At 47.7% G+C, this 25,202-nt stretch overlaps 1 protein-coding gene across 1 annotated transcript in view; it reads left to right on the top strand.

Annotated features, from left to right (window-relative positions):
* The window catches only part of LOC137327046 (lysosome membrane protein 2-like), an 83,983-nt gene that overhangs the window by 31,845 nt on the left and 26,936 nt on the right, over positions 1 to 25,202 (top strand). Inside the window, exons 2-5 of the mRNA XM_067992431.1 lie at positions 2,642 to 2,799; positions 21,965 to 22,109; positions 23,453 to 23,653; positions 24,192 to 24,283. Of these exons, the coding sequence (XP_067848532.1) occupies positions 2,642 to 2,799; positions 21,965 to 22,109; positions 23,453 to 23,653; positions 24,192 to 24,283 (596 nt within the window). The remainder of the gene's footprint in view (positions 1 to 2,641; positions 2,800 to 21,964; positions 22,110 to 23,452; positions 23,654 to 24,191; positions 24,284 to 25,202) is intronic.

Raw genomic sequence — 25,202 nt, 5'->3', positions numbered from 1 at the left:
CACTGTACATTCTGCCATTATACACCCCGCCCACTCTACATTCTCCCATTATACACCCCGCCCACTCTACATTCTCCCATTATACACCCCGCCCACTGTACATTCTCCCATTATACACCCCGCCCACTCTACATTCTCCCATTATACACCCCGCCCACTCTACATTCTCCCATTATACACCCCGCCCACTCTACATTCTCCCATTATACACCCCACCCACTGTACAGTCTCCCATTATACACCCCGCCCACTCTACATTCTCCCATTATACACCCCGCCCACTCTACATTCTCCCATTATACACCCCGCCCACTCTACATTCTCCCATAATACACCCCGCCCACTCTACATTCTCCCATAATACACCCCGCCCACTATACATTCTCCCATTATATACCCCGCCCACTCTACATTCTCCCGTTATACACCCCGCCCACTCTACATTCTCCCGTTATACACCCCGCCCATTGTACATTCTCCCGTTATACACCCCGCCCACTGTATATTCTCCCGTTATACACCCCGCCAACTCTACATTCTCCCGTTATACACCCCGCCCACTGTACATTCTCCCGTTATACACCCCGCCCACTGTACATTCTCCCATTATACACCCCGCCCACTGTACATTCTCCCGTTATACACCCCGCCCACTGTACATTCTCCCATTATACACCCCGCCCACTCTACATTCTCCCATTATACACCCCGCCCACTGTACATTCTCCCGTTATACACCCCGCCCACTGTACATTCTCCCGTTATACACCCCGCCCACTGTACATTCTCCCATTATACACCCCGCCCACTGTACATTCTCCCGTTATACACCCCGCCCACTGTACATTCTCCCATTATACACCCCGCCCACTCTACATTCTCCCATTATACACCCCGCCCACTGTACATTCTCCCATTATACACCCCGCCCACTGTACATTCTCCCATTATACACCCCGCCCACTGTACATTCTCCCATTATACACCCCGCCCACTGTACATTCTCCCGTTATACACCCCGCCCACTCTACATTCTCCCGTTATACACCCCGCCCACTATACATTCTCCCATTATACACCCCGCCCACTGTACATTCTCCCATTATACACCCCGCCCACTGTACATTCTCCCATTATACACCCCGCCCACTGTACATTCTCCCGTTATACACCCCGCCCACTCTACATTCTCCCATTATACACCCCGCCCACTGTACATTCTCCCATTATACACCCCGCCCACTGTACATTCTCCCATTATACACCCCGCCCACTGTACATTCTCCCATTATACACCCCACCCACTCTACATTCTCCCATTTTCCACCCCGCCCACTCTACATTCTGCCATTATACACCCCGCCCGCTATACATTCTCCCATTATACACTCCGCCCACTGTACATTCTCCCATTATACACCCCGCCCACTATACATTTTCCCATTATACACCCCGCCCGCTATACATTCTCCCATTATACACCCCGCCCGCTATACATTCTCCCATTATACACCCCGCCCAATATACATTCTCCGATTAAACACCCCGCCCGCTATACATTCTCCCATTATACACCCCGCCCACTATACATTATACACCCCGCCCGCTATACATTCTCCCATTATACACCCCGCCCACTATACATTATACACCCCGCCCGCTATACATTCTCCCATTATACACCCCGCCCACTATACATTCTCCCTTTAAACACCCCGCCTGCTATACATTCTCCCATAATGCACTCCTCCCATTATACACCTACCCATTATAAACCCTGTCCATTATACAACCCACCCATTATACACCCTCCCATTATATACCCGGCCTATTATGCACTCTCCCATTGTACAACCTGCCTATTTCCACCCTGACCGGTTTACACCCCGACCGCTACACATCCCACCATTCTACACCCACCCATTATATACACTCTGCCCATTATAAATGCTGTCCTTTATATAACACCACCCATTATATACCCCACCCATTATGTACCCCACCCATTATACACCCCACCTATTATTCACCCTCCCATTATATACCCCGATTGTACACTCCCTCATTATCCAACCCGCACATTATGCATTCTCCCATTTACTCCCGCCCATTATATACCCCGCCCATTATATACCCCGCCCACTATGTACCCTGCTCATTGCATACTCCACCCATTTTATACCCTGCCAATTTTACACACATTATATGCCCTGCCCCGCATGTGCCCTGCCCCTTATACACCTCTCCCATCTTCCTTTTCATTGACTTCAATAGAAATCTTCAAAGATCCGACATCTCCCATTTTATACTGTTGCTCAAAGTTATAATGATCCTCTGAGTGTTTTTTTTTGGATGAGAATAGAATGATTGGTGTGATGGTGGGAAAGTCTGTAGCGTTAACCATCTTGCCCTTTTAGTTCAAGGACAGACAGAAAAAAAAGAAAGTAAGAAAATGTATTTGTCAGGGATTATCTCACTTAGAAACTGCATTTTCTGCTGTGGAAATTCCATGTTTCAATCAGATTATTGGATAAAATTTTATATTGGAAAATCCTACAGCTATTGAAGTTCCAATTGAATTGATGACCATAATATAAAGTGTACAATTTTTGTTCTAAAGTTTCTGAACCTATCTCTGCAGCAAGCAAAGCTGAAGATGAACAGCGAGGCATATAAGAACTGGAAGGACCCGCCTGCCTCTGTGTACCTACAGTTCTTCATGTTCCATGTTGAAAACCAATTACAAATACTTGAGGGTGAGCGGCCCATCGTGAGACAAATTGGACCATATACGTACAAGTAAGGGCTACACTCCTGACCACATTCACTGCTGTTAGATTACCAATCAATTTGATGTATTGATAAGTACAGGTCCAATCATATCATTTTATCATGGTATCATAGTAGGTCCAGCACAAAAGGAGGCTATTCAGCCCATCGTGCCTGTGCCGGCTCTATGAAAGAGCAATCCGATTAGTCCCACTCCCCTGCTCTTTCCCCATATCCCTGTAAATTTTTTCCCTTCAAGTATTTATCCAATTGCCTTTTGAAAGTTATTGTTGAATCTGCTTCCACCGCCCTTTCAGGCAGCGCATTCCAGATCATAATGACTCACTCTGTAAAGAAATGTTTCCTCATGTCGCCTCTGGCTCTTTTGCCGATCACCTTAAATCTGTGTCCTCTGGTTACCGACCCTCCTGCCACTGGAAACAGTTTCTCCTTATTTACTCTGTCAAAACCCTTCATGATTTTGAATCTATCACCTCTATCAAATCTCCCCTTAACCTTCTCTGTTCTAAGGAGAACAACCCCAGCTTCAACACAATACTCCAGCTGAGGCCTAACCAGTGTTTTATAAAGGTTCAGCATAACTTCCTTGCTTTTGTACTCTATGCCTCTATTAATAAAGCCCAGGACCCCATGTGCTTTTTTAACAGCCTTCCCAACTTGTCCTGCCACCTTCAAAGATTTATGTATATAAACACCCAGGTCTCTCCATTCCTGCACTCTCTTTAGAATCGTACCATTTAGTTTCAATACACTCTAATAATTATACTTACAATCTGTTAAAACACAGAGTTACTCTTGATTTTTCAGAGATTTCTGTTTTTATAAATGACCACACGTGTTATATTCTGTTATGGTCGAGTTGTACCTTGAAAAGTTCTTAATGGCAATTATGTAGTTCATGACATTGATCTTTTATGCACTGGAGAAAGTGCAAAAAACATTCACAAGGATAATACCAGGACTGAGAGGATATACTTATCAGGCAAGGCTGAACAGGCTGGGGCTCTTTTCTCTAGAAAAGAGGGGACTGAGGGATGACCAGATAGAGGTCTTTAAAGTGTGGGGGGAGACCAAAACTAGGGGCCATAAATATAAGATGGTCACTAATAAATCCAATAGGGAATTCAGGAGAAACTTCTTCACCCAGAGAACGGTTAGAATTTTTTTTTTTATTCGTTCATGGGATGTGGGCGTCGCTGGCGAGGCCGGCATTTATTGCCCATCCCTAATTGCCCTTGAGAAGGTGGTGGTGAGCCGCCTTCTTGAACCGCTGCAGTCCGTGTGGTGATGGTTCTCCCACAGTGCTGTTAGGAAGGGAGTTCCAGGATTTTGACCCAGCGACGATGAAGGAACGGCGATATATTTCCAAGTCGGGATGGTGTGTGACTTGGAGGGGAACGTGCAGGTGGTGTTGTTCCCATGTACCTGCTGCCCTTGTCCTTCTAGGTGGTAGAGGTCACGGGTTTGGGAGGTGCTGTCGAAGAAACATGTTGAAGAATGTGGAACTTGCGACCACAAGGAGTAGTTGAGGTGATGCATTTAAGGAGAAGCTCGATAAACACATGAGGGAGAAAGGAATTGAAGGATATGTTGATAGGGTTAGATAAAATAGGGAGGGAGGAGGCTCATGTGGAGCATGAACAACGGCACAGGCCAGTTGGGCTGTGTATTCTATGTAATTCTATATAATTCTATGATTCTGGAAATCACCCAAAATGTACTTCCATTGAAGATGTGGGGGTTGGTTTTAACTCGGTGAGGTATTAGTGTATCAGGGGGCTGCACTCGGGGTCTGAAAGCAAGTGAGACCCGGCCAATTTTAATGGCCATGCCTCATTAGATTATGATCGGCCAGCCGGCAGATTCCACCCGCCCACCGACACGGCACAGTTTCTGGCGGGAGTCCGGAGCTGCTATTTAAAGGGTGAATGTACCTCTTAAAGGGAGGTTACATTCACTCAATTTCAAGACTGCTTTTGGCTTCAGGGATTTCTTTGGTGCTTCTTGGAGATGACAGCAAAGAGGGGTACGGTTGCTCTCAGGTTTTCTGGAGCCTCCCTGGCTGTGTTGCTTGCAGCAATGAGGGTCAGGAGGGAAGTGCTATTCCCACAAAGTGGCAAGAGGGTGCTTAGAGCATCAGCAAGAGAGTTTGGTTGGAGGTGACAGAGGAAGTTAGCAGCAGGAGCATCATCCCGAGGACCTGGACCCAGAGGCATAAGAGATTCAATACATCACTAGATCAGTAAAGGTCAGTACACCTCCTCCTTTCCCCATCTCGAGCATTTACCTGCTCACAGTCCCTCTCTTCCCTCCTCCATTCAGGCCAATGACCATCCCTGTATCACTTCCCTCACCACCAATCACAAGGACACACTCTCCCACCTCTCCTGCTCACACCTAAGTTACATAGATCAGCTGCTCGCTGCCTTCGCTGCTTCCACTAATGCCATTCTCTTCTCACTCGCTTTCAATTACAGAACCTGCACTCCTTCCTCAATTCTCACTCAAGAAACTCACTTCTCACTCCAGGCATCCACATTCTCCTACCATCTTCCTTCTTTTCCCTCTCAGCTTATGCATTACATACACACGCCCCACACATCTCCACTTGCCTTCTCAGTAGCCACTCATAACTCTCTACTCAGCTTCTGTAGGAGAAGCGAGGTCACAACACAAGGGAAAGAAGTAAGACCGAGGGGTTAACCACCCAACACCCTGCCCAGGTGGGGCAAGACGCACTGGAAATGAGTGGGGCTTCCAGAACAATGACCGTTGGAGACACAGGGTTGATGGGTTGATGGGTCTGCTGAGCATGGTGACTGGGCATCACTTGGACCCTTTCATGCACCATCAGCATGTACACCTTCAGCCCAATTGAAGACCTCAATCAGCATGGTAACCCCACAGTTGCAGGATGTGGACTCCTCCATAGTCTCGGATTGAAGGTTGGTGGTTGAAGCCTTTGGCAGGCCTTCCAATGCCTCATGTAGTCACTGGTGTCCCTCTGGCATTTCTTTAAATGGCCGAGTCCATCATGTGCAAATGGTCAGCCTCTCATTGCCATCCTAGCTCTTGTCCCTTTCCTCTAGGTCCTTCTCAGCAGCAAGAACCCCCCTGAAGAACCTGCTAAAGACACCTCAGAGGAGGACATCCCCCTGAGGACCCACCGTCACTCACTACATCTCCCCCAAGCATCAACGCAGACATTGGCAGGCAGGGGGACAGAGATATTGAGTTAGCGGGGCCTGCACCTGGTGAAACACTCAGCACAAGTGAGCAAGAGCAGGTATTGGTGGCAGGGACAGCCCAGGAGACAACTCTCCGCAACAATGTTCTCTCCTAACTCTGCTGAGTGGGACACAGATTCCGGCCTCCTGGGCTCAGCCATTTAAAGAGATGCTTGAGGGACACCAGTGGCTTGCAAGAGCGAAATTCAATGGGTCGGAGCGTCCGATTTTAACTTGATTGCCTTATTAAATTTTTCCTTCCGGGTTTGATGTCTCCAAGCTGGAACAGCGGGCATGATGCACACCCCTATGATGCGATCTCAAATCGACTTCTTAAAGGACCAATGCAAAAATGGAATTAGGAGGTTTTGGAGGGAGATGGTGAGAGTCAGTGAACATGGATTCAGGATGAACAAGGCCAGCACCCAGATTTAATGATGCTTCCCTTGACTTACTGCTGGGTGCAGTCAGGAAGAGGAGGGAGATAATCTTCCCCAGCAATGAGAGGAAGAAACCTGCTGCTCTCACCAAGAAGTTTGGAGGTGGCTGAGGAGGTGAGCAGAAGGAGCAGTGCAGGAAGCGGTTTAATGACCTCATCAGGTCAGGAACAGTGAGTACAGTTACTGATTCACCCGCCTCCTGTGTTCTACCACACTCCTCCCCCCTCACTCTGTGCTGACACGCCTACTCCACCACATCACTCCTCCCCCCTCACTCTGTGCTGACACGCCTACTCCACCACATCACTCCTCCCCCCTCACTCTGTGCTGACACGCCTACTCCACCACATCACTCCTCCCCCCTCACTCTGTGCTGACACGCCTACTCCACCACATCACTCCTCCCCCCTCACTCTGTGCTGACACGCCTACTCCACCACATCACTCCTCCCCCCTCACTCTGTGCTGACACGCCTACTCCACCACATCACTCCTCCCCCCTCACTCTGTGCTGACACGCCTACTCCACCACATCACTCCTCACACCCACTTCACTTTCAGCAGCTCCCGTCCTTCACTTTCTTTGCACTTCCTCACCTCCCCATTTATCCATCCCCCGCTGCCACTCTCCCCAATCCTGGTGCAATGTGATGCATCTGTCTGATAGTCACCCTCTGATGCATCGTTTCATTGTCAGTCAATTCACCCAATGCACTGCATCCATCGGGTGAATACGGGACCGTCAGTCACTCACAGGTCTGTTCTTTCGCCCCTTGTCGGAGAAGAGAGCGCAAATCACAAGAGAGAGGATTAGAACTGGAGATGGACCTTCTCTAATAGTCCAGATAACAGATGCAGAGGAGGAGGCCATGGAGATAAGTGGGACATCGGTATCCCTGTCCATCGAAGATAGAGAGACAGGGAATCCATGGATGCCTGGTGACAGAATTAAAAATATCTCTGGCACACAGGCTGACTTTATTTCATCAATGACTGAACTCTGAGAAACCTGAGTATGGCGATTGTCAAGATTGTTACTTTGCCAGGACTAATTCATATCTGTTTCCTTTGTCTTCTAGGGCTTTTATTCATAGACATACAGTCTGTGGACATGCCTGATGATGATTCCTCAGAGGAGCTCCTTCCTTCTGAGGGTGCACCGTCACATGACATCCAGCCATGGACCAGCACTTCGGTGGGTCCAGTTACACGGTTAGTTGGGTTGTCACCTGGTGATTCACAACTCACAAGTGATCACGAGCAGACACTGGTGGAAGGGGCAGCTGTGGAGAGTCCTCGTCGAGGGCTCACTCCTCTCCAAGCTCTGCTCAGCTGGACACAGATGTTGAACCCTGAGGGACCATCGTTGAGAATGAGAATGATTGAGGTACAGCTGCAGCTTTTGTAAGGTTCTGGAAAATGTGCCACGTACACTCTCCACAATAGTGGAGAGGATGGAGGAGTCCAGCTCCATCGCTAGTGGATTGGTGTCACAGGTAATTGCGAGAATGTCTGCCATGGAGAGAGTGGCCGCCTCCAATGAGCTTCAAGCATGGCTCCCAAATGAGTCCATTCAGGCCATGATCACGGCAGTGCAGGAGATGTCTGCCTCCTTCAACAGGATGACAAATACCTTATCCGTGGTCTTACAACACATTACTGATCTGCACCAAGCTGCTCCCCAGCAGAGATGTGGGAGTGATGTGGCCCTGGCCTGGGAGACGGATGATGGTAAGGAAACATGGAAGTGGGAACTCTACCAAAAGCACCCCCATGTCTCACGTGTTGTCCTCTGCCCACCCCCCATCAACCCTCCTCTCCTGATGGCCGAGTCTGCCCCTGCACAGGTGCAGGTGGAGCAGTCTTTGGCGGGGCCCTCACGGGCTCCAAAACCCAGAGGTGGTCGGCCGAGAGCATCTCAGCAGTCAGGGCAGGGATCTGAGAAACCTGCCATTACCTGCGCTGAAGTCACAGGGATTGCACCATGTAGGAGCGGCAGGGAATACCAGTTAAAGCAACTGTAGTTCAGAGGGGACGCACGAGGATGTTTGACAAAATGTTATGTTAAGTTTCCTTTTTTTATAACGGCACATAAAATATATTGATTTACACCACTCCCCCCTGGTGCCATTATTGTGTCCCGAGGGGGAACTCACCCTTTCATTTACTTCATGATTGAATGCAAACATATTGGTGGGGGGTGGGGGAGTTGGTGGGGGAGTTGGTGGGGGGTGGGGGGGTGGGGGAGTTGGTGGGGGTGGGGGGGTGGGGGAGTTGGTGGGGGTGGTGGGGTGGGGGAGTTGGTGGGGGTGGTGGGGTGGGGGAGTTGGTGGGGGTGGTGGGGTGGGGGAGTTGGTGGGGGTGAGGGGGTGGGGGTGAGGGGGTGGGGGAGTTGGGGGGGGTGGGGGAGTTGGTGGGGGTGAGGGGGTGGGGGAGTTGGTGAGGGGGTGGGGGAGCTGGTCGGGGGTGAGGAGTTGGGGGGTGAGGGGGTGGAGGAGTTGGTGGGGGGTGGGGGGGTGGGGTTGGGGGGTGAGGGGGTGGGGGAGTTGGTGGGGGGGGGTGGGGGAGTTGGGGGGGGGTGGGGGAGTTAGTGGGGCGTGGGGGAGTTGGAGGGGAGGTCGTGGTTGAAGTGGGCCAGAGTATTTTAATTTTAATTTTTTCCAGTGTGAATCACCAGCTGATCCTTCGAGCTATTAGGGCATCCCTGGCAACCCGGGCACCAATGTACACAGCTAGTCTGGCGATGGGTGCCCCATCTTCATATTGCTCGTCTTCCTCCTCCTCCTCCTTCAATCAGAAAATGATTGACGAGTGCCTTTGTCTTCCTCCTTCTGTCACCCTCGATGCTGTGCTATGTTGTGAAGGACGAAGCACACCATGATTATTCTGTCCACCCTCGCTGGCGAGTACTGAAGGGTGCCCCCAGACCTACCCAGGCACCTAAAGCACATCTTCAACATGCCGATGGTTTGCTCAATGATACACCTGGTGGGCATGTGGCTCTCGTGGAATCGCTTTTGTGCCTCGTTGGTGGGATTCCTCACAGCTGTCATGAGCCAAGTTTGAAGGGGGTGTCCCTTATCTCCAATAGGCCGGCCGCTTGGTGTCTCCTGGTTGGAAGGGGTCTGGAATGTTGGACTGCCGCAGTATAAAAGCATCATGACCACTCCCAGGGAATTTGGTGCAGACCTGCATGAATCCCTCCTTGTGGTTTCACACCAGCTGTGCGTTGATGGAGTGAAATCCCTTGTGGTTGATAAAAACTCCTGGTTGCTGTGGTGGTCCTTGGATTGCCCCGTGTGAGCAATCGATCTCACCCTGCTCCTGTGGGAAGCCAGGCAGAGAGGCGAAACCGACTGCCCCCTCATTCCGGTCATTGTCATCACAGGAGAAGTTGATATAATTCGATGCCCTGGCAAACAATCCACCCATTACCTGCCATATACATTTATGAGCAGTGACTGACACACCCTGGAGATGTCTTCGGGTGCGCCCTGCAAGGAGCCAAAGGCAAAGAAATTGAAGGCAGTGGTGACTTTAATTACAATGGGTAATGTGTGGCCACCAGGCCCAGCCGAGAGCAACCCTTCCTCGAGGGGGCTGCAGGTGATCTTCCAGAATTCCCGAGATTCTAGAACGGTCCCAGCGGATTGGAAGGTAGCAAATGTAACCCTGCTATTCAAGAAAGGAGAGAGAGAGAAAACAGGGAACTACAGGCCAGTTAGCCTGACATCAGTCGTCGGGAAAATGCTGGAATCCATTATTAAGGAAGTGGTAACAGGGCACTTAGAAAATCATAATATGATTATGATGTGGAGATGCCGGTGATGGACTGGGGTTGACAATTGTAAACAATTTTACAACACCAAGTTATAGTCCAGCAATTTTATTTTAAATTCACAAGCTTTCGGAGATTTTCTCCTTCCTCAGGCATTTGCCTGAGGAAGGAGAAAATCTCCGAAAGCTTGTGAATTTAAAATAAAATTGCTGGACTATAACTTGGTGTTGTAAAATTGTTTACAATAATATGATTAGGCAGAGTCAACGTGGTTTTATGAAAGGGAAATTGTGCTTGACAAATTTATTAGAGTTTTTTGAGGATGTAACTAGCAGGGTAGATAAAGGGGAACCAGTGGATGTAGTGTATTTGGATTTTCAAAAGACATTTGATAAGGTGCCACATAAAAGGTTGTTACACAAGATAAGGGCTCATGGGGTTGGAGGGTAATATATTAGCATGGATAGAGGATTGGTTAACGGACAGAAAACAGAGAGTAGGATAAACGGGTCATTTTCAGGTTGGCAGGCTGTAACTAGTGGGGTGCCGCAAGGATCAGTGCTGGGGCCTCAGATATTTACAATCTATATTAATGACTTAGATGAAGGGACCGAGTGTAATGTATCCAAGTTTGGTGATGTTACAAAGCTAGGTAGGAAAGTAAGCTGTGAGGAGGACACAAAGAGTCTGCAAAGGGATATAGACAGGTTAAGTGAGTGGGCAAGAAGGTGGCAGATGGAGTATAATGTGGGGAAATGTGAGGTTATTCATTTCAGTAGGAAGAATAGAAAAACAGAATATTTTTTAAATGGTGAGAAACTATTAAATGTTGGTGTTAAGAGAGACTTGGGTCTCCTTGTACACGAAACACAGAAAGTTAACATGCAGGTACAGCAAGCAATTAGGAAAGCAAATGATATGTTGGCCTTTATTGCAAGGGGTTGGAGTACAAGAGTAAGGAAGTCTTACTGCAATTACACAGGGCTTTGGTGAGATCACACCTGGAATACTGCGTACAGTTTTGGTCTCCTTATCTAAGGAAGGACATACTTGCCTTAGAGGCGGTGCAATGAAGGTTCACTAGATTAATTCCTGGGATGAGAGGGTTGTCCTATGAGGAGAGATTGAGTTGAATGGGCCTATACTCTCTGGAGTTTAGAAGAATGAGAGGTGATCTCATTGAAACATATAAGATTCTGAGGAGGCGTGACAGGGTAGATGCTGAGAGGATGTTTCCCTTGGGTGGAGAGCTGAGAACTGGGGGACATAGTCTCAGGACAAGGGGTTGGCCATTTAGGCCTGAGATGAGGAGGAATTTCTTCACTCATTGGGTCGTGAATATTTGGAATTCTCTACCCCAGAGGGCTGAATATGTTCAAGACTGAGATCGGTAGATTTTTGGACTCTAGGGGAATGAAGGGATGTGGGAATCAGGTGGGAAAGTGGAGTTGAGGTCGAAGATCAGCCTTGATCTGATTGAATGGTGGAGCAGGCTCGAGGGGCCGTATAGCCTACTCCTGCTCCTATTTCTTAAGTTCTTATGTCTGCGACCACCTAGCAACTCAATCTGCACCTGTGTTGGCACTGCTTCTCAGAGAGGTCCAGGAAGCTCAGTCTCTGTCTGTAGACCCTCTCACGTGGGTAGTGCGTCCTTCGACCTCAGCCCCTCTGTTGCTCTCCTCTCTGCTGCTCTACATTCTGTTCTCCAGATCTGTGTCATCCAGGTCTGTGTTGTGCCCTTCTTTCTTGTGCCCCTCTCTCTCGTGCCCCTCTCTCTCGTGCCCCTCTCTCTCATGCCCCTCTCTCTCGTGCCCCTCTCTCTCTCGTGCCCCTCTCTCTCTCGTGCCCCACTCTCTCTCGTGCCCCACTCTCTCTCGTGCCCCACTCTCTCTCGTGCCCCACTCTCTCTCGTGCCCCACTCTCTCTCGTGCCCCACTCTCTCTCGTGCCCCACTCTCTCTCGTGCCCCACTCTCTCTCGTGCCCCACTCTCTCTCGTGCCCCACTCTCTCTCGTGCCCCTCTCTCTCTCGTGCCCCTCTCTCTCTCGTGCCCCTCTCTCTCTCGTGCCCCTCTCTCTCTCGTGCCCCTCTCTCTCTCGTGCCCCTCTCTCTCTCGTGCCCCACTCTCTCTCGTGCCCCACTCTCTCTCGTGCCCCACTCTCTCTCGTGCCCCACTCTCTCTCGTGCCCCACTCTCTCTCGTGCCCCACTCTCTCTCGTGCCCCCCTCTCTCTCGTGCCCCTCTCTCTCTCGTGCCCCTCTCTCTCTCGTGCCCCTCTCTCTCTCGTGCCCCTCTCTCTCTCGTGCCCCTCTCTCTCTCGTGCCCCTCTCTCTCTCGTGCCCCTCTCTCTCTCGTGCCCCTCTCTCTCTCGTGCCCCTCTCTCTCTCGTGCCCCTCTCTCTCTCGTGCCCCTCTCTCTCTCGTGCCCCTCTCTCTCTCGTGCCCCTCTCTCTCTCGTGCCCCTCTCTCTCTCGTGCCCCTCTCTCTTGTGTACCTCCAGATCCCACTGGAGCATGACGTCACTGCCGTGGATGGTGATTGTTTTCCACGTCCGATGTCCTATCGAAAACATCCATGGTGCCCCCAATCCTGATCTTGTCCATTTGAAATTGCCTCTGAGCTTCTGAAACACATCTATGATCACAAGAACTCGCTGCAAAAAGGGAAATGACAAAGCAACTGTGAGCTCTGAGTCTTTATTCATATCGGACAATCAGAACTTTAAACACAACCATGAAGTGCCGATCGATCTCACCTCCATTTCACTGGCGAGTTTCCTGGAAACCCATGCTGGAGGCCTTAAATTCAAATGCCTCATTAGCATGTGATAACGATCGACCCGACTGTGATAACGATCGACCCGACTGTGATAACGATCGACCCGACTGTGATAACGATCGACCCGACTGTGATAACGATCGACCCGACTGTGATAATAATCGACCCGTGTGATAATGATCGACCCCTGTGATAATGATCGACCCGTGTGATAATGATCGACCTGCGTGTGATAATGATCGACCCGTGTGATAATGATCGACCCCTGTGATAACGATCGACCTGCCTATGATAACGATCGACCTGCCTGTGATAATGATCGAACTGCGTGTGATAATGATCGAACTGCGTGTGATAATGATCGAACCGTGTGATAATGATCGACCCCTGTGATAATGATCGACCTGCCTGTGATAATGATCGACCTGCGTGTGATAATGATCGACCCGTGTGATAATGATCGACCCCTGTGATAATGATCGACCCGTGTGATAATGATCGACCCGTGTGATAATGATCGACCTGCGTGTGATAATGATCGACCCGTGAGATAATGATCGACCCGTGTGATAATGATCGACCCGTGTGATAATGATCGACCTGCCTATGATAATGATCGACCCGTGTGATAATGATCGACCCCTGTGATAATGATCGACCCCTGTGAAAATGATCGACCCCTGTGATAATGATCGACCCCTATGATAATGATCGACCCGTGTGATAATGATCGACCTGCCTATGATAATGATCGACCCGTGTGATAATGATCGACCCGTGTGATAATGATCGACCCGTGTGATAATGATCGACCTGCCTGTGATAATGATCGACCTGCGTGTGATAATGATCGACCTGCGTGTGATAATGATCGACCCCTGTGATAATGATCGACCTGCCTATGATAATGATCGCCCCGTGTGATAATGATCGACCCGTGTGAAAATGATCGACCCGTGTGATAATGATAGACCCGCCTGTGATAATGATCGACCCGTGTGATAATGATAGACCCGCCTGTGATAACGATCGACCCGTGTGATAACGATCGACCCGTGTGATAATGATCGACCCGCCTGTGATAATGATCGACCCGTGTGATAACGATCGACCCGTGTGATAATGATCGACCCGCCTGTGATAACGATCGACCCGAGTGTGATAACGATCGACCCGTGTGATAACGATCGACCCGTGTGATAATGATCGACCCGCCTGTGATAATGATCGACCCGTGTGATAACGATAGACCCGCCTGTGATAACGATAGACCCGCCTGTGATAACGATAGACCCGTGTGATAACGATCGACCCGCGTGTGATAATGATCGACCTGCGTGTGATAATGATCGACCCGCCTGTGATAACGATAGACCCGCCTGTGATAACGATAGACCCGCCTGTGATAACGATCGACCCGCGTGTGATAATGATCGACCTGCGTGTGATAACGATCGACCCGTGTGATAACGATCGACCCGCCTGTGATAACGATCGACCCGTGTGATAACGATCGACCCCTGTGATAATGATAGACCCGCCTGTAATAATTGTAAGGGGAATAGACAGGCGTTTCTGCGGCCGCAACCGAGACTCCAGGATGGTGTGTTGCCTCCCTGGTGCAAGGATCAAGGACGTCTCGGAGCGGCTACAGAACATTTGGAGGGGGAGGGTGAACAGCCAGCTGTCGTGGTGCACATAGGCACCAACGATATAGGTGAAAAAGGGGATGAGGTCCTAAAAGCAGAATATAGGGAGTCAGGAGGTAAATTAAAAAATAGGACCTCAAAGGTAGTAATCTCAGGATTGCTACCAGTGCCACGTGCTAGTCAGAGTAGAAATAGGAGGATATTTCAAATGAATACGTGGCTAGAGGAATGGTGCAAGGAGGAGGGATTCAAATTCCTGGGACACTGGAAACGGTTCTGGGGGAGGTGGGACCAGTACAAACCGGATGGTCTGCACCTGGGCAGGGCCGGGACCGCTGTCCGAGGAGGAGTGTTTGCTAGTGCTGTTGGGGAGGGTTTAAACTAAAGTGGCAGGGGGTTGGGAACCTGAGCAGGGAGAGAGAGGAAAGCGTATCAGGAAGGGACAGAAGGTGTGGAGTAAAAGGTAAAGTGTTAAAAAAGGAAAAAGCAGGAACTAAGTGTCACAAAACATATTTGAAAGTTCTTTATCTGAATGCACATAGCATTCATAACAAAATGGACAAGTTAACGGCACAAATAACTACGTATGGATATGATCTTGTGGCCATTACAGAAACATGGCTGCAGGGTGACAACGACTGGGAATTAAACATGCCAGGGTATTTAACAATCAGGAAGGACAGGCAGGAAGGAAGGGGAGGTGGGGTGGCTATGTTAATAAAGGAAGGAATCACTGTAATACAGAGAAATGATATTGGGACAAAGGATCAGGATAATGAAACAGTTTGGGTAGAGATAAGGAATAATAAGGGGAAAAAAACACTAGTGGGCGTAGTATATAGGCCTCCTAATAGTTGCAACTCTGCTGGAAGAAGTATTAATCAGGAAATAGTCGGGGCATGTAATAAGGGAACAGCTATAATTATGGGGGATTTTAACTATCATATTAACTGGACAAATCAAATTGGGCAGGGCAGCCATGAGGAAGAGTTTATTGAGTGTATTAGGGATGGATTTCTTGAGCAGTATGTAACTGAACCTACAAGGGGGCAAGCAACCTTGGAGCTGGTCCTGTGTAATGAGCCAGGGTTAATTAATAATGTCCTAGTTGAGGATCCCCTTGGAATGAGTGACCACAACATGGTTACATTCCATATCCAATTAGAGGGTGAGAAGGTTGGTTCTCAAACAAGCGTACTGAGCTTGAATAAAGGAGACTATGATGGTATGAGAGCGGAATTGATTAAAGTGGACTGGGAAAATAGATTAAAGGGTAAGACGGTACATGAACAGTGGTGTTCATTCAAGGAGTTATTTTACAACTTTCAAAAAATATATATTCCACTGAGGAAAAAAGGTTGTAAAAGAAATGACAGCCATCCGTGGCAAAGTAAAGAAATTAAGGATAGTATCCGACTAAAAACAAGGACATATAAGGTAGCCAAACTTAGTGGGAGGATAGAAGATTGGGAAGTCTTCAAAAGACAGCAAAAAGTAACTAAAGGATTGATTAAGAAAGGGAAGTTAGATTATGAAAATAAATTAGCAAAAAATATAAAAACAGATAGCAAGAGTTTCTACAGCTATATAAAAAGAAAAAGGGTGGCTAAGGCAAACGTAGGTCCGTTAGAGGATGAGACCGGGAAATTAACGGTGGGAAACATGGAGATGGCAAAAATGCTGAACAAATATTTTGTTTCAGTCTTTACGGTAGAGGACACTAAGAATATCCCAACGCTGAACAAACAGGGGGCTCTGGGGGAGGGGGGTGGGGGTAGGAGCTAAATACGATTAAAATCACTAAGGAATTGGTACTCAGTAAATTAATGGGACTCAAGGCGGATAAATCCCCTGGACCTGATGGCTTACATCCTAGGGTCTTGAGGGAAGTGGCAGTAGGGATTGTGGATGCTTTGGTAATAATTTTCCAAAATTCTCTGGACTCGGCATAGGTCCCGGCAGATTGGAAAACTGCTAATGTAACACCGTTATTTAAAAAGGGTAGTAGGCAGAAGGCTGGAAATTATAGACCAGTTAGCCTAACATCTGTGGTGGGTAAAATTTTGGAGTCTATTATTAACGAGACAGTAGCAGAATATTTGGATAAACACAATTTAATAGGACAAAGTCAGCATAGCTTTACGAAGGGGAAGTCATGTCTGACAAATTTGCTTGAGTTCTTTGAGGACATAACGTACAGGGTGGATAAAGGGGAACCAGTGGACGTAGTGTATTTAGACTTCCAGAAGGCATTCGACAAGGTGCCACATAAAAGATTATTGCTCAAGATAAAGAATCACTGGATTGGGGGTAATATTCTGGCATAGATGGAGGATTGGTTATCTAACAGGAAGCAGAGAGTTGGGATAAATGGTTCATTCTCGGACTGGCAACCAGTAGCCAGTGGTGTTCCGCAGGGGTCGGTGCTGGGTCCCCAACTCTTTACAATCTATATTAATGATTTGGAGGAGGGGACCGAGTGTAACATATCAAAGTTTGCAGATGGTACAAAGATGGGAGGGAAAGTAGAGAGTGAGAAGGACATAAAAAACTTACAGGGGGATATAGACAGGCTGCGTGAGTGGGCGCAGATTTGGCAGATGCAACACAATATTGGAAAATGTGAGGTTATGCACTTTGGCAGGAAAAATCAGAGAGCAAGTTATTATCTTAATGGTGAGAAACTGGAAAGTACCGCAGTACAAAGGGATCTGGGGGTCCTAGTGCAAGAAAATCAAAAAGTTAGTATGCAGGTGCAACAGGTGATCAAGAAGGCCAACGGAATGTTGGCTTTTATTGCTAGGGGGATAGAATATAAAAACAGGGAGGTATTGCTGCAGTTATATAAGGTATTGGTGAGACCGCACCTGGAATACTGCATACAGTTTTGGTGTCCATATTTAACAAAAGACATACTTGCTCTCGAGGCAGTACAAAGAAGGTTCACTCGGTTAATCCCGGGGATGAGGGGGTGGACATATGAGGAGAGGTTGAGTAGATTGGGACTCTACTCATTGGAGTTCAGAAGAATGAGAGGCGATCTTATTGAAACATATAAGATTGTGAAGGGGCTTGATCGGGTGGATGCGGTAAGGATGTTCCCAAGGATGAGTGAAACTAGAACTAGGGGGCATAATCTTAGAATAAGGGGCTGCTCTTTCAAAACTGAGATGAGGAGAAACTTCTTCACTCAGAGGGTAGTAGGTCTGTGGAATTTGCTGCCCCAGGAAGCTGTGGAAGCTACATCATTAAATAAATTTAAAGCAGAAATAGACAGTTTCCTAGAAGTAAAGGGAATTAGGAGTTACGGGGAGCGGGCAGGAAATTGGACATGAAGCTGAGTTCGGATCGGTCAAGGCCCTGTGGGTGGCGGAGTGGGCCCAGGGGCTGAGTGGCCGGGTCCTGCTCCTACGTCTTGTGTTCTTTAGATTTGAGGTTCGGATCAGATCAGCCATGATCTTATTGAATGGCGGAGCAGGCTCGAGGGGCCGATTGGCCTACTCCTGCTCCTATTTCTTATGTTCTTATGTTCTTATAATGACTGACCCGCCTGTGATAATGACTGACCCGCCTGTGATAATGACTGACCCGCCTGTGATAATGACCGACCCGCCTCCATTGAGTGCATTACTCACACGCAGCCAAATGCATCTCTTTTAAAAATGGAAGTGGGCGGATTGGCGTTGAGTTGAGACTTTTCCAATTTTAACCTTGCCACCATCCCCAACCCACCCATCCTTGGGGGTTAAAATTCCTCCCCACCCCCCCAGGACTCTGACTGCAAGAGGCATTGTTCTCAGCTTTACCGGAAGGGAACAAGCTGCCCACCTGAAGTCTTGCTCAGTAAGAGAATCCTTTGCTTCTCTACTCGCACGGTAACTTGCTGGCCACTTTACCTCTGCCTCAACTCTGCCTCACCTGAGCCCAGCTGCTCCTCATCAGAGGATGAATTTTCATACTCACCTGACTCCTGCAGCACCAATCCTTTCTGTTTGGCAATGTTGTGTAGGGCGTAGCAGTCCACTATTATTCGAGACATTCTGGCCAGACCATAATTCTACGAGCACCCTCCACCTATCAAGGCACCTGAAGCGTTGCTTAAGAGCCCAGTGGTGAACTCGATGACTCTCCTTGCGGTGGTACAGCTGTCGTTGTACCTGATCTGCTGAGGTGTGGTGGGACTGTTAAGCAGTTTCATTAGCCTTTGTCCTGGAGCAGGCATCCCTGAACATCCGTGCCAGGTTGGAACAGTGGGGGGATATTTGACAAGTCAGGAGTGTGATGGAATACTCTCCACTTGCCTGGATGAGTGCAGCTCCAACAACACTCAAGAAGCTCGACACAATACAAGATAAAGCAGCCCGCTTGATTGGCACCCCATCCACCATCCTAAACATTCACTCCCTTCACCACCGGCGCACAGTGGCTGCAGTGTGTACCATCCACAGGATGCACTGCAGCAACTCGCCAAGGCTTCTTCGACAGCACCTCCCAAACCCACGACCTCTACCACCTAGAAGGACAAGGGCAGCAGGTACATGGGAACAACGCCACCTGTACATTCCTCTCCAAGTCACACACCATCCCAACTTGGAAATATATCGCCGTTCCTTCATCGTCGCTGGGTCAAAATCCTGGAACTCCCTTCCTAACAGCACTGTGGGAGAACCTTCACCACACGGACTGCAGCGGTTCAAGAAGGCGGCTCACCACCACCTTCTCAAGGGCAATTAGGGATGGGCAATAAATGCCGGCCTCGCCAGCGACGCCCACACCCCATGAACGAATAAAAAAAAAGACAAATGAATCATAGCAGCTGTCTGGGAAGTGGGCACAGACTTGCAAATTTCTCTTGGCGTGGTCACATACAAACTGTACGTTAGTGGAGTGAAACCCTTTGCAATTCATGAAAGGTCCCAGGGTGGGCTTCCTGCCCTCCATATTGGAGATTTAGCCCCCAAAAAATGGGCACCGCACAGCCAAGTTTCTGGACCAGTGCCTTTTGAAAATGTTTGGTCGAGCTTTTTATCTTGTTTTAGGAGGAGAAGTTCTACAATTCTAGAATCCGCATATGGCACAGTAATGTATTTGACAAGATTAATGTCATCATATCTTTGGCAAACCTTTCTCTGTTTGTTTACGTACAGTTACAGAGCCCCATGAAGATGAAATGCTTTAATTAACTCCACTGGAATCATGGAGTAATGGGTATGTGGGAGGGTGTTATATTGTAGCAGCACAATGAAGTTAAGTAAAGCAATTTATCTTCACTTCAGCTGCCACATTGTAACATTCCCACTTACCCATTACTCTGTGGTCCCTGTTTCATTATATTTTGCATTAGCATCAATTATATTTTGTTCCAGTTACTGCTGTAGTGAGAGTTTGAACCGCTATACACAAAAAATATAACTTTTACTGGGGAAGAAGAGCAGGAGTGGTGAGTGGAAAAATATACTACTTTTAAAATTAATTAGCAGTGATATTTTAAAAGGGGTGCAGGACCAGAGAGACCTGGGGGTGTGTGTACACAAATCTTCGAAGGTGGCAAAACAAGTTGAGAAGGCTGTTAAAAAAGCATATGGGATCCTGGGCTTTATAAATAGAGGTGTAGAGTACAAAAGCAAGGAAGTTATCCTGAACCTTTATAAAACACTGGTTTAGGCCTCCGCTGGAGTATTGTGTTCAATTCTGGGCTCCACACTTTCGGAAGGACGTCAAGGCCTTGGAGAGGGTGCAGAAGAGATTTACTAGAATGGTACCAGGGATGAGGGACGTCAATTGCGTGGAGAGACTGGAGAAGCTGGGATTGTTCTCCTTAGAGCAGAGAAGGTTACGGGGAGGTTTAATTATGAGGGGTTTTGATAGAGTAAATAAGTAGAAACTGTTTCCACTGGTAGGAGGGTCGGTAACCAGAGGACACAGATTTAAGATAATTGGCAAAAGATCCAGACAGTATAGGGCAGGAGCTCACAGTAAAGATTTGAATCGCCCAATCTCATAAAATAGTATTTTCCGAGTTCTTCACTCACTGCCATCAAGGTCCCCGTCACTTTGTGCTAGGTCTGGAAAGTCAGTGGTTTTGTGTTTTAACCGTGTGCACTGTATCTGCTTGAATATCCAGCTCTGTTGCCAGTTCATCCTTTTCTAATTCATTTTTTGCAAATTATTTAATTTTCAATTCCTTCCCTTTTTTCTTTGCCCATTTATTTCTCTTTGGAGCGTGTTGATCTTAGTCTGGGCCCAAGACTCTTTACCCACAGGGACCTCACTGCTGAGCCTATCCTGTCCTCACTTTATTGTCCACAGATACACACTTTCCAGCAGCGGTCCCTGGACAAGGTCGTGGGCTGGTTTTTCCCAATCCCAATCCTGAGGTATTGAGACCAGTTGGAGTACACTCACCACTCCCTCTGCCCCTGCTGAGAACAGCTAATGCCTAGGGTTCGCAAAATTAGGAACATAGGAGCAGGAACAGGAAGAGGTCATTCAGCCCCTCGAGCCTGTTCCGCCATTCAATTAGACCATGTCTGATCTGTATCTTAACTCCTTCCACCCGTCTTACTACCGTAGCCATTAATACTCTTGCCTAACAAAAATTACTGGGTCTTTGGGGGACTCATCCATCTTCACTATATTTATGGCCTTATGATCTATTCTTGGGTATCTGCCAATGTCATTCTGTAACTGATCATTGAAAGGTATGTGAGAATTAATGGCCTGGGATCTCTCTCTCTCCCTTTGAGCAAGCATCCAGTCTCTGCTTGACATACCTGCACGAAACAAGGCATCTCACCACAAGGCAATTTTTTGTCTGTGTTAGTGTAGCAAAATCAGAATTGCATTCTACATAGAATTACACAGACTGTTACAGCACAGAAACAGGCCATTCGGCCCAACAGGTCAATGCTTTTGTTTATGCTCTGTAGGGGCCTCCTCCCACTCCTCTTCATCTAACCCTATCAGCATATCCAATTCCTCTCTCCCTCATATATTTATCTATCTTCCCCTTAAATGCATTCTTTATACATGAGTTTATGATTTTGAAGTATGCAAAACATAATTTGCTCCACATGGGGAATTGTGAATACAATTCCTATCATTGTGATCTGAATGATGATGTCACCTTCGATATCTGGGGTAATACGATGTGGCCTTAAGGACTGATGCCGCCTTTAGATTGCAATGAGTGGAAGGTCCAGTACTGCCTCTGTGTTCCTTGTATTCACACATTCAAAGCTTTTAACTTTTCTCGCATGACCTAGTGTGATCTAACAGCCCCCAACCAATCTCATTTCAAACAGGGAGATCAGGCACAGAACTAACGTATCATTATTTGACAATGCCACGATATCAGCTGTTACTCCCAGAACCTTCATATTCGAACCACTGATGTCAGTAGGAGACCCGAAAAATGACTCCGTTACAACAATCAACATTCCATTTATTGTAAGTAATATAATTTATTTATATAATGTGTATGATAATTAGTGTCTACGGCACATGATCAGTCCAAGAAATACGAGTATAAGGGTGAGAATGGGATAAAAAAAAGTACTTCAGAATGCATTAATGTTTTGAGTGTTCCTCCTGGCATGAGCGGTTACTGGCCCTTACTGTTCCTGTAGTCAAATATTTTCCAGGAATTGTTCATTTTGTACTTGTTTCAGGCCCATAAAGCCACTTTTTGACCCAAAACCCCTTTCTATTGACCATCAGCAGGAGACTATCATGTGCTAGCTCCCATATTCCTATAACACAGAGTTGAAGCCCACACATTAATTTCCTCATACTGTTTTCTCAGACTTATTTGGGCACATTGTTTAGATGGGATTGGAGTTTTACCCCAATATAAGGGCTGTGATTTTTTTTATTTATTCGTTCATGGGATGTGGGTGTCGCTGGCGAGGCTGGCATTTATTGCTGATCCCTAATTGCCCTTGAGAAGGTGGTGGTGAGCCGCCTTCTTGAACTGTTGCAGTCCCTGTGGTGAAGGTTCTCCCACAGTGCTGTTAGGAAGGGAGTTCCAGGATTTTGACCCAGCGACGATGAAGGAATGGTGATATATTTCCAAGTCGTGATGGTGTGTGACTTGGAGGGGAACGTGCAGGTGGTGTTGTTCCCATGTACCTGCTGCTCTTGTCCTTGTAGGTGGTAGAGGTCGCGGGTTTGGGAGGCGCCGTCGAAGAAGCCTTGGCGAGTTGCTGCAGTGCATCCTGTGGATGGTACACACTGCAGCCACTGTGCGCCGGTGGTGAAGGGAGTGAATGTTTAGGGTGGTGGATGGGGTGCCTATCAAGCGGGCTGCTTTGTCCTGGATGGTGTCGAGCTTCTTGAGTGTTGTTGGAGCTGCACCCATCCAGGCAAGCGGAGAGTATTCCATCACACTCCTGACTTGTGCCTCGTAGATGGTGGAAAGGCTTTGGGGAGTCAGAAGGTGAGTCACTCGCTGCAGAATACTCAGCCTCTGACTTGCTCTTGTAGCCAGAGTATTTATATGGCTGGTCCAGTTAAATTTCTGGTCAATGGTGACCCCCAGGATGTTGATGGTGGGGGATTCGGTGATGGTAATGCCATTGAATGTCAAGGGGAGGTGGTTAGACTCTCTCTTGTTGGAGATGGTCATTGCCTGGCACTTGTCTGGCACGAATGTTACTTGCCACTTATGAGCCCAAGCCTGGATGTTGTCCAGGTCTTGCTGCATGCGGGCTCGGACTGCTTCATTATCTGAGGGGTTGCGAATGGAACTGAACACTGTGCAATCAAAACACTTTCCCCATTTCCTTTTCCAGGCTCTGCTGCGAATGCTAAAGTACAGTGGGATGGTCAAGAAAATCGGCGCGTCAATTTTATTTACCTTGAGGAGCAGAACACTCTTTCATACTCGCAGTGTGGATGAATTGCTGTGGGGTTATGAGGATCCAATACTGAAACTTGGTCATAAACTGCTGCCAAGCTTTATCAAAGACTGCCGATTTGGACTTTTCTATGGAGTGAGTAACCTGCGCATTGGAGCAGGTTTCAAACAACCCAAAATAAATCAGTGGAATAAAAATAGTTATTGCTTTTACCAGGGAGTTTAATAATCACTAGTAAAACTCCTGTGACATTGCTCCTGTGTAGTGTGGGAACTGGAGGGTGGTGTATATTGTTTACCGAAGCCCCGCAGATACAGAGAGTACAGGAGGATAGTAAGTGGGTGGCCATCCGGGCAGGCTGTGCAGGAATCCTCCGCAGGTTACCAGCGAGGGTGACGGCACCTCGGGGGGAGTGTAGTCTAGAGAATATCCACGGTACCGTGGGGCAAAGGACTGCACGAGGGGCACAGTGAAGTGTAGAAATGTAGTTGTTATCGGGGATTCGATAGTCAGGGGGATAGACAGGCGTTTCTGCAACTGCCGATGTGTTGCCTCCCTGGTGCCAGGGTGAAGGATATCAGTGAACAGGTGCAGGACATTCTGTGGAGGGAAGGGGAACAGCCAGAGTCGTGGTCCATGTTGAAACTAATGACAGCATTTAATACATTTTCAGATGAATGGAACAAATGATGGGGAATATGTATTCAACACTGGCAAAAACGATTACATGGAATTCACCAAAATAATAACCTGGAAAGGACAGAAGTAAGTAACTGTTCTTAGTTACAATTATCCGAAATAAAATGTGATAGTAATTTTGCAGGAACAGACTGAGAATAAATTTATCGATGTAAATTCAATTTATATTGGATGCATAGTAGATTCTTGGTGCTGTGCTGCTGTTGACACGATCGAAATGAGAACGCCACCTTGCAGACCTGTAGATTTGCATTCATCTAGCACCTTTCACCACCTCAGGACATCCCAAACCGCTTTACAGCCAATGAGGTACTTTTTGAAGTGTAGTCACTGTTGTAATGTAGGAAACGCAGCAGCCGAGTTGCGCACAGCAAGATCCCACAAACAGCAATGAGATAAATGACTAGATAATCTGTTTAATGATGTTGCTTGAGGGTTAAATATTGGCCAGCACACTGGGAGAACTCCCCTGTTCTTTGAAAATTGCCATAGCATCTTTTACATCCACTTGAGAGGGAAGATGGGGCCTCAGTTTACTGTCTCATCCAAAAGGCAACACATCCGACAGTGCAGCACTCCCTCAGTACTGCACTGGAGTGTCAGCCTGGATTTTGGGCACAAGGCTCTGGAGTGGGATTTGTACCCATTCTACCTCAGAGGTAAGAGTGCTATCACTGAGCCACAGCTAACACACTGTTTGCTGATAGAATTATGTGGATGTGGCATTCAAATAAGATAAAAATGAAGTATAACACAAGTATTAATGTCAAACCCATGGGCCGTGAGCTTTATACAGTGACAGAATCCAGTTCCATGAGTACCACAGGATTATATCCCATTTAGAATAAGAATGAATTCCAATGGCTCACTTGTTGCTGAATCTGCCCCATTTACATTGTGAGGTGGATTAAGCAACAATGGGACGATTTCTGTATGTGTGGCTGTTGAGAGGTTCTGACCGTCTTTTCAACATGGTGAATCTACA

The sequence above is a fragment of the Heptranchias perlo genome, chromosome 11 (genome assembly GCF_035084215.1).
Source record: "Heptranchias perlo isolate sHepPer1 chromosome 11, sHepPer1.hap1, whole genome shotgun sequence".
NCBI lineage: Eukaryota > Metazoa > Chordata > Chondrichthyes > Hexanchiformes > Hexanchidae > Heptranchias > Heptranchias perlo.
Note: the sequence above shows the minus strand (reverse complement) of the source record. Positions and strands in the feature narration are given on the sequence as shown.